The sequence below is a fragment of the Lates calcarifer genome, linkage group LG13 (genome assembly GCF_001640805.2).
Source record: "Lates calcarifer isolate ASB-BC8 linkage group LG13, TLL_Latcal_v3, whole genome shotgun sequence".
Classification (NCBI taxonomy): domain Eukaryota; kingdom Metazoa; phylum Chordata; class Actinopteri; family Centropomidae; genus Lates; species Lates calcarifer.
This window is the reverse complement of record NC_066845.1, coordinates 26062695-26072858: the sequence shown is the minus strand read 5'-3', so window position 1 is coordinate 26072858 and position 10164 is coordinate 26062695. Positions and strand designations below refer to the sequence as shown.

At 44.0% G+C, this 10164-nt stretch overlaps 1 protein-coding gene across 1 annotated transcript; it reads right to left on the bottom strand.

Annotated features, from left to right (window-relative positions):
- Nucleotides 1-5485: 5485 nt before the first annotated feature.
- Nucleotides 5486-10090, bottom strand: tor2a (torsin family 2, member A). Its single transcript, XM_018673705.2, has 5 exons — nucleotides 9892-10090; nucleotides 8571-8836; nucleotides 8290-8465; nucleotides 7962-8089; nucleotides 5486-7681 (listed from the first exon to the last, which is right to left on the bottom strand). Exons 1-5 carry the CDS (start codon nucleotides 10010-10012, stop codon nucleotides 7437-7439), a joined length of 936 nt encoding a protein of 311 aa, XP_018529221.1. The 5' UTR covers nucleotides 10013-10090; the 3' UTR covers nucleotides 5486-7436.
- Nucleotides 10091-10164: the final 74 nt, after the last annotated feature.

Genomic DNA, 10164 nt, shown 5'->3' with positions numbered 1-10164 from the left:
ACCGCACAGAGGCCAAGGTCAACCTGACCCCCACCCCCTACCACCATCTCATCTCCCATCAGCCCCCTCCAGGAGTCACCCTTCACCCCCCCAACTCAACCTCCCTCCTCGCCTCACATTCCCCCCGCCGCGTCCCCTTTGTTCACCTGTTGTCCTGGAGACTCGATTGCTACTGAGACCACCCCTCTACTGTGTACGATCGCTCTGTGTGTGTGTGTGTGTGTGTGTGTGTGTGTGTGTGTGTTTGGAGGAGGTCAGAACAGAAGCTAAAATAACAGATAATCCCACTGAACACTGGTCAGGCCATGACACTATGGAGGCCACTCAGCGACAACATAAACACCAAACAACACACACTCACAACATAACACACTGTCACATTACACAACACACTCATAACTAAAGGTAACTTCAACACACCAGAGCTGTCACTTTGAATCAAACTCTACAATTTATTTCCAAATAATCTCTTTCCTGGAAAGAGGCACAGAATCAGGTGCTAATGCTAGGTAAACTACAGAGTGGTCAGCTGGTATGTCTCTGGTTTATGCTACATGCTAAGCTAGCACAATACTGAGACTTTAGAGGAAAACAGATGAGCAAACTGTGTAATGTTTATAGCTAAATGCTAATGTAACTATGCTAACAAGCTCACAACAACAATGCTAACATGCTGATGTTAAGCAGGTCAACCACAGAATGTAGTTTATTGATTTCGTGTACACGGACACGAAGTTGCCTTTTTTTCGTGACAGTGAGCACAACTTTCAAACTTCTGTTTTTCAGTTCGAAGTGTATTTTTTAAATGAAGCGCTGCATTCATTAACAGAAGCAGAGCTGGGCTGGGTGACTGGTGTCGCTTTAGTTAAAGGCTGAGTAAATGGAAGCATTAAATGTTGTGTATTTGACAAACTGCAAGTCGTGCAAAAAAAAAGGTAAATATTTACTGTGTCCACCATTTTGTTTTAGCATATTAGCATGGTAAAATTTGCTAACTGGCACTAAACACAACGTACACGAGAGGCTGATGAGAATGCCTTTAGTTTTGCAGATATTTGGTCAGAAACCAAAGTACTGAGCAAACTAAGTGTAGTGTCAGACATACAGTGGGACACATAACATTTGCATGGTTCACCATTACAGTCAGCAGCCACCATTCTCACAGGTTCAAAAGCAGGTTGCAGCCAAGATGGTGACCACTAAGGGTGAGAAGTGACCAGCGTTTCAAACTCAACTTCTTGACTGATTTGAGTTCACCAGGCTGGTACTCAGTGTATGTTTCAGTGTCAGCATGAATGCACATGTGCAGTCAAAAAAGCAAGTGTTCGTACAAAGGAACTCAAAATGAGACATTAGTTGTTTTAGTTTATTTCAGAAAGAGTCATAGAAACAGAGTTTACAATCATCATAATGAGTTTATCCTTTATAAACTATTAGCTTTTACAAATAAGAAATATGATGCCACCCAGATTTTACTGATGTAATTAAACAAACATTTTTATGGTTGAATGTTTCAGCAAAGCTGTAAAATGACTCAAGGTTTCTGCAGAAGCTTCTTTTAATTTTTTTTCCCTAAAATTGTCGTGTTAGTAGTAACACAATCTACACCCTTCAACATTTGTCCCGAGCTCCTCCCAGCCTTCTCATCCCACTGATTGAACCACCTGCCCCTCGTTCCCCTCGTCAGCTGCCTCAGTATATGTCCCTGTCACTGCTGCTGCTCCTGTTTGCTGCATGTTCCAGCAGACCATCCACTCCTCCACTTTTCTGTGTTTCTGTCTGGAAATTCTTTTCGTTCTTTGCTTTTGTCTGTCTGTTGGTTCCTCTCTTGCTTTGTTATCCAGTTTAATCAAAGCCCTGATTTGAACTGACACAGTAAAACTAGTTTTAATTCAACCTGCCTGCTCCTGAGTCAGAGTCAGGCATTGAATCCATCGCTTGTTAAACTGAAGCTTTGCAACAAAATTCACTGATTGATATTTTTATGATTCAGTTAAAGTTAAACATGGCTGGAAGGAAAAGATGTTTTCAACAGTGGCTTGAAGCTCCAGACAGAACATGTTGACTTTTTCAATGTTCAACCAAAACCACAGTCTCTCCTTGGTCTTAACTGTTTCTGGAGCCTAAACCTAAACACACATGGGACAGCCCAGAGGTCCGAGTTACAATCATCCACAAAACTGTCATTAAATGTAACCCAGGCTTTGTACAAGTAGCCTGTTTTAACACACCTGTGTGGTGATGAGGTTGGAGATGCACAGCTTCAGTCTTCAGTATTAAAGTCAAACACTTTGTACGCCCTCACAGACCACCTCCACTTCTGTTTGGTACAAAAACCGCACTTCCTGAATTGAAGAAAAAGTTGTTAGTGAGCGAAATAAAAGCAGAAAGTTTTTCTTTTTCTCTCGCTCTTTTTGATGATAGATGTGTAGACATGCTAGCAGCACTGGCTCAGTGGATGGCCATGGTGCCATTTATCCTCCCAAGAGGATGAATCCAACTTTATTGATCTCCTGATTTTTCAAATTGTGTCACCATCACCAAACCACCTAGCAGTGGTGGAAAGTAACTAAGTACATTTACTCAACTTATAAAATGTGTTGCACTGTAACCAACAGTATGTAAAGTGGTTTAAATGATGTGTCTTAATGTCTTCAACATTAAAGAGCCACTTATATATTAAACATCAACAATGTTCCAATAATACAATCATATCTTGTTGACAGTAGTCATTCTATACAGTGAATACTTTTTAAAGTAGAATTCTGAATGCAGAGCTTTTTCTTATGTTGTGTTGTCATAATGCTGGAGTACCATTATGGTGGAGTACCTCAGTGTTGCATGCTATGGACTGTGATGTTATGCTATGTTAAGGGCCCCTTGTTTGAAAAACACCTCCTCCTGCGGTGTGTACACTGCCTCTGACTGTTGGGCTTTCACTCCAACTGCGCCTCCAGCTCAGGCCCGTCCCGTTCCTCCTCTCCGTCCAACCAGGGGACGGCCAGCTGCAGGAATTCGAGGCGAGAGCTGGGCCCGTCCCAACCGTCCCAAATGACTGCACACACAAAAAAGGATTTAACTCTTTGTCACAATTGTCCCCTCACACTCTGGCCTGCAAGAGAAAACAGCACAAGACTCCTTAAACCAACCCCCCCTCCTCCTCCTCTCTCACCACCCTAAACCCTGACCCACCCCCTCATTGTATCCACTCCCCCTCCTCCCCTGCCCCTACCTTTCTCCTGACCCCGGCCGCGTGCATAAAAGACCCATCAGAAGTATCGCTGGCCACATTTACAAGTGAAAGAGGCCCAATAATGGAGCGGTTAGGGAGAAGAATGAGGAGACAGAGGGGCACTCACAGATGTGGAGGTGGGTGGAGAGGGGGGGAGGAAGGAGCAGCGTCCCATTGTTGCCCCCACACCCCCCCCAACCCCAACTCACGATGGAGGGGAGGAAGAATGGAGGGCTGGGAAGGGGTGAGGAAGTAAAGTAGGAAAGAAGGAGGTGAAGGTGGCTTTTTACACCCGATTTGTGACGAAGGAGTCGAGGAGAGGAAAGAAGGGGGGAGAGAGAGAAAGGAAAAGAGATGGAGGGGAGGAGGAGAAAATAAAGTGAAAGCGACCAGAGTAGACAGCTGGATCTCTCTCCCTCTTCTGCAGGGAGCGTGTGAAAACATGCTCAGAGGTCATACGAGGTGTGTGTGCGCTGGTCACTCTGCCATTATTATCTGTGTGTGTCATTGTCCAGAAGGACGGAGATGGCGATACAGCAGCTGGGGCGAAGAGGCCTCTAAGCTGACCTTCGAACCCCTCCTCTTCCTCACCGCCTGCGTGGTGGCGGAGGGTGGGGCTGGGTTAATGAAGTCATCACGGCAGGATCGTGGCGAGATGTGGCATATATAGGAGGCGATGGGGCGCCGTTAAAGGACAAGAGGATGTTTCCAAAATGTTGTCAGCAGGGCGGGAAATGGACACGGGGAGATGCTGGCTGGTTGGCTGGTGGGTCGGTCACCTCCAGCAGGTGACAAAATGGCATTTGGATGACTACAAAGAAACTGAGCTGGCTGAGAAAATAAGTCGCTGGTGAAGTTTGGCAGAGACAAAAGTGTTTCCTGTCCCAGATCCAAAAGTTCTTAATATGGAGTTTTAAAGACTTAAACTTTGTCAGAATGTAAAACTTCCTTTTAGGGAAGTTTGGCTCAAACTGGAGAGACTACAGATGTTTTGAATATTGTACAAAAGGAAAAGACACTGGCTGTGGTCCCATAGTCCTTTTTGCTGAGGAAGGTTCTTAACAGAGTGAAATGACCATGAAAAGAACTGGTCCAGTTCTCCAACCGTTAGGAAGCACTAAAGCTCCTTTACTTACCTTATCTCCTCCAGCAGAGGAGACACCGGACCTTCCTTTATGAAAGGAGAGAATGCCGTCCCACAATTCCTTGCAGCAGCAGCGTCAGCAGATCCTTGTACATGTAAACACAACACAGCTCCTGTTTTATGTTTGACATGATTCAACACTTCTTAAAATTTCTCTACTTACACAAATAAAGGGTCAAAGCAGAACAGGAAACTATATTTTAATGGTCCTTTTTCTAAGTCCTTCAGTTCTCCTTCACCTCGTGACGTTTTCCATCGAGGTCGAGGAAAGGTGGTCAGGGAAGGAGATATTAGTGTTCTTCAGTAGCAACCTAAAACTCTGTTTAACGTTTTCATCCAGATCAACTAAGAACATTTATTTCTCCCCTCACTCATTCATATAAATCACTCAGATCAATCATCAGTAACCGATGACTCCTGTGTAGATGAGACTCTCAGCTAATATCAAACCATGGAGCATCTTCCCTAAACACTGATTCAAAAGAGAAACGTCCTCACAGTGTTACAGGTCCAGTGGACTATAGAGTGACACACTGCTCACACAGAATACTGAAGACCTCTGACACCTGTTCATTTCCGATGGAGAAACTATTAATTTCCTGTTGGGGAGATAGTGGAGCTGCGTCTCTGTCAGAGAGAGAGATCACATCTCCTCTGCTTCCTGCTCAGAGCTCAGGGACAGGCGGAGGACAAACAACACATGTCAATACCACACAGATTTCTGCCTCTTTTAATGCCTGATTTAAAAAAAACAAGAAGACAGAAAGTTTTGAAATACCAGATACTGACGACAGGATCTGCTTTGATCAGAATTTTCTTTTCTTTTTTTCATAAATCTGATGCAATCTTTTTCAGGTTCTGAAGATTCATGTTTCAGGACACTGCCTTCAAAATAACTGAAGCAGTGACTAAACATTCATTTACTCAAGTACTGTAGTTCCAGCCCTGAGGACTTTGTATTTTTCAGGATGATGTACTTTATATTTGGATCCAGTATTAAGATGTAAAGATGAGATGGTGCAAACCTCTCACTGAGATCTGTTCTTACAGTGTGAGGACAAACATCTCATAGTTAGTGATCAGGTCTCAGGAAGCACAGAACAGCAGTGTGTTGTTTATTTAAAATGTTTATTTTTAATTTACACTGTAAGAGCAGAAGCTGCCTTTTGTTTCAGAGCAAGCTTCAGGCACCTCAGGGCCGAGGCTGAAAACGTCCAGAACACTGGAAGATGCCAGACTCATCCACAAACAACCTGAAAGATAACAGCTGCTTCTCATAGTGATAATTTATCCACTGGCAGGGGAAGAGTCTAATCACCAGTGACGTAAAAAAAAAAAACCTCACTAACTGTCCAGTGAAGTCTGCATGCAAATAAATGATGATGTTTGCCTGGAGTCTGGTGGAGGTTCCTCTGTGGACAGTCGTTAGAGCATCACAGGAATAACAGCAGCTGAGGACACGTCTCTGCAGGTTGATTCCCACAGTAATGAGCTGAAAACATGAGCTGAGTGGAAGAAGGAAAATAAATCTGAAAACTGATCTCATTTGGAAAGTGATTGAATCTTCTGTGGACTGCTTCACACTGACTGAAGAGAGGAATCCATCATCTACTGCACTTTGTTTATTTCATTTTATTTGTCATTAATTTCTTGTAATAAACACTTAATAATTTAAGTTCATCCTGGCGATCATCACACACCTCCCTCACAAAGATGGAGTGAAACACACTGATCTTTATCTCAATAATCCGTCAGGTCCATGTTGCCCTCCATAAAAGTAAAGTGCACTTTCAGTGTTTAAACATATTTTACAGTCAAACAAAATAAAACAATATCTTTTCTACAGAAGTCACTTATGAGATTAATTTAATAACAAAGCACTGAGCTGCAGGTGAACTCTGCTTCACCTCTTCCCTGCTTGGCAAAACAAAGTCTTTACTGCCACCTGATGGCAGAAGTGGTCATGTGCTCCCAAAGTACCTGCAGACCACTGCAAACAGAGACTTTATTTTCAAGTAAAATCTGTCTTCTGCTTCCTTTCATTTACTAGTCTTGGCTCTGTTAAAGCAGGACCTCAGTTTGGCTTGATAGATCTTTCAGTGCCATTAGAAAAATACTCGACAATGAACATGTTCAACACCTACTGGATGTAGCTTGGTACAACCCATGTGGGATGATTAAAACTAAAAGTCACATGTTGTGTTGGCAACATTATTGTATTTAGTTACATTATATTGGTAAACATTTATCATGTTGTGGCTTGTATTTCTCATATTCTTCATTATTTCTACTGTTTCAAAGTTGAGTTCTTTCCAGCTCTCTTTAAATAAAGTTGCCATTTTAGAGATGCAAGATTTTTACCTGACATCAGCAAAACATGAACTCCCTCAGTCATTTACTACTGCACAAAGGAAATTCTGAACCTCTGACCTTTTTTAGTGAGACTCTGAAACTGTGAACAAAGCAGAAAATCTGCATCAATGAGAAAAGAGACTGGGCTCGTTTCCACGGGTGTTAGCCAGCTAACAGGTGAGCAAGGCATCAAACCTCCAGGTGTTTCCAGCAGTGACCATATGAATGAAAAGATGATGGTGTTGAGATAAAGATAAATTAAGACTGGATAAATAATGAACTTAAAAAATAAACTTCAAGTAGTGTGAAAGTAAAAAACAAGTAATGACCTCGAGCTGCAGCCTCTGAAATCTCCCACCACACTGTACCAACTGCAAGTTCATAAATGAAAGGCAGAGTTGGGCTTGAGGTAGAGCGTGGCATGAATAAAGTTCCCTGTGCTCACAAGTGGACGTGTACCGACTGCTAAAGCAACGACGTCTTCAGGGAGACTCAGCAGGGACAGCACAAAACTGCTCTGAATCCAGAAGGTTATGTGTTCGATTCCCTTTTGATTCCAGGTGCAGGAGGCATCCTTGACTCTGAATCTGTGCCTGGTGCAGAGATGCTGCTCCGGCCTCTGATTCAGACGGACTCAGACTCTGTCTCTTTTCACTGACTCCCCTCAGGAGTTTCCCTTGCAGTCCTTAAATCAAGTTTCCCCTCAGCTCACAGGAAGAAGTTGATTTTGGCAGGGACGGCCTTACAGCCGGTAGAGGAGAAATACTGTCCCTGGACGGGAGTGTAGATCATGTTGCTCCCAACCGCCTCCACCACGTCAGTGCGGCCACAGTTGCCCTGCTGACAAAGCTGCGAGCGGACGCAGCGCTCGACGTGGTGTCGGCTCAGCGGCAGGAAGGGAACGAAGCAGGTGATGAGCTTCTGCTGGATGATGCTGGACTGGAAGAAGCCGCCTGGAAAGAGAAACGCTTCAGTTTCCTTCATCTAACAATAATGTGACACTATACTGGCAAATTAGCCTGTTTGATCAACTGAACAAAGACAAGTGGCTGTTTCATCTGTGTCCAGCATTTAACTCACTGATGTGCACAGCTGCAGTGCACTGACGACTCAGTGTCATGTATACTAATTACTGAATATGGATAATTATTAAGTTTGGTATTGTTCTGAATATTATCTGTGAATGTTTCTAAACAGCTTTCTAAATCTATTAAAGAGGGAGAGTAGACTCACTTGTGTTGTTGTTGTAAACTGCCTGTGCGATGGCTTCCTGCAGGTCGGCCAACCTGATCTCCTCTCGGTCCCGTCCAGCCTGCCGGTTCTCCACAGCCAGTTTGTTTATCACCTCCTCTCCTGTGGTGCTGCAGGAAAAACACACAGCACATTCAGACTGTACAAAGAGCTGCCACAGTCAATGATGTTCACACCAGGCAAATGATTCTGACTTAAGACCTTTTAGGCAAAAACATATATAATAATGACCTATTTAGACCCTCCTCTGTCCCCTGTCAACCTGCCTCCCAGTGTGTGTGTGTGTGTGTGTGTGTGTGTTCATATGTACCTGATGAAGATGTAGATGGCCTTGCGGTAGTTGGTGCCAAACACAGCATGTGAAGGACCCAGGAAGGGCTCCAGGACATCGATGAGACCTGAGGGCATCTTCTCCATCTCATCAAAAATGAAGATGGAGCGGGCGCACTCCGTCAGGTTCCCCTGCACCCAGCTCTTCAACTCCTCCTGCAAACCAAAGGAAGGAAATTTAGTCCTGACAAAGGATGTAAAAACGATCTGCAACACAAAGTCATTTGTCACAAACCTGTAGTCACAGTGATCTGGACTCACCCTGTACTCACTGAGCCGCTCAGGTGAAGGGAAGTGCAGTGTGGGGACAAACTGGTGGACATATGGGCTGCTCATGGCTGAGCCGTACAGGTGATTCCCCAGCATGGAGCTGACCAGCGTCTTCCCTGTCCCAGAGGAGCCATGGAAGGACAGCACCAGGGGCCGATCGGGGCTTTTATTCTGAAGGAACTTTGCCACCTCCTCTGACACGACGTCCTGGGCCAGGTGTTGTCCGTAGACATTCTTGTAGAGGTCCCACTCCAAGTCTGGTCATGTGGAAATGAAAAGACACCTGTGATCTTAATGCTGCCACCAACCCTCAACAGCTGACTGCCAGAGTCCCTTTTACACAGGAACACAAAGCACACCTACAAGCATTTTTTGGAGCCAGACACTAAGACTGAGGGACTTATTTTATTGCTGCTTTTTGTATTAAACTGACACATACACTCTTAACGTGATGTACTGTAGTGTACAACACACTCCACCAGAGGACAGTCATGATACACACTCTCTGTATGGAAATATTTGGTTCACAGGCAGTGATACAGGTGAACCAGCCAAGGACAAAGCTGTGTGTAATATTTGCTTCCAGAAAGTTGTGGCAAAGGCAGTTAACACATCAAAGTGTTAGTGAGCAAACCCTTACACAAGTGCAGCGTGTGAATGAAAACATTCACCCTGCAACACTTCCAGCTACAGCAAACATGTTTGCTTTCTTGGCAAAAAAACCTGGATGTGCTAATTCAAAGGATGATTCAGTATCCAGCACTTTTTAGCGGGGTTAATCAGTGAGCCAACAGAACAACTGAACATGAGATATTCTGGCCCATTGAACTGTCTGTTTTTATTTCATGCTGCATTAAAACTGATTTCAAGTTCTCCTTTATTGATGGGAAACAGAAACTGAAATATTTAATTCTGGGTGTTACATTTTCCATATACTATAAGGAAGACATTAAGGTATTATGTGGTCGTTCAGATTTCCCAGGCTCTAACACACTGTATATGAAGACATTTTCTCCACAGCTCACAACTTGAAACTTGCACAATGACTTGTTCTTGTGTTTTGCTAGTTAGCATAACGGCCTGCTAGCAAAGCATAAACGAACTTACAGTAACAACCATAACTAGCTCTTCATGAAGACTGTGGAGTAAAGTGTCAGTTAGCTAACCCTTTCTGAGCACGAACAAAACATTAAAGCCGTTTTCTGAACAAACCACCCACCGTTAGTTATACTATTATCCTTTCTGCTCAGCTAGCTGGCTAACGAGAAGTCAGTTAACGTTAGCTGGACCCGACAGACGTGTATCTTCTTACCTCTGATATTCGGTTTAAAGTCACAGTCACAGCTGTCTGATATGGAGCAGTACAGTTTCTGAAAAACGCCACAGACCGGGTCACAGAGGAGTAAAAACAGTCCAAACAGGATGGCCAACATTTTGGCTGCCTGCTGGCAGACAGAAAACTGGACAGAACCGTTTCCTAACGGTGACCTGCAGATTGTAGTTTTTCTACTTCCGGGAAGGCGTACAGAAACACCGTAACGAAGGGACGTAAAGGACTACATTTCCCAGAAAGCATGGCATCTAG

Coding starts and splice junctions, on each gene's coding strand:
- tor2a (XM_018673705.2), bottom strand. CDS start 10,012: ATGTTGGCCATCCTGTTTGGACTGTTTTTACTCCTCTGTGACCCGGTC. Junction 8,837..9,891: donor CTTTAAACCGAATATCAGAG/GTAAGAAGATAC, acceptor CCACATGACCAG/ACTTGGAGTGGGACCTCTAC. Junction 8,466..8,570: donor AGCGGCTCAGTGAGTACAGG/GTGAGTCCAGAT, acceptor TTTGGTTTGCAG/GAGGAGTTGAAGAGCTGGGT.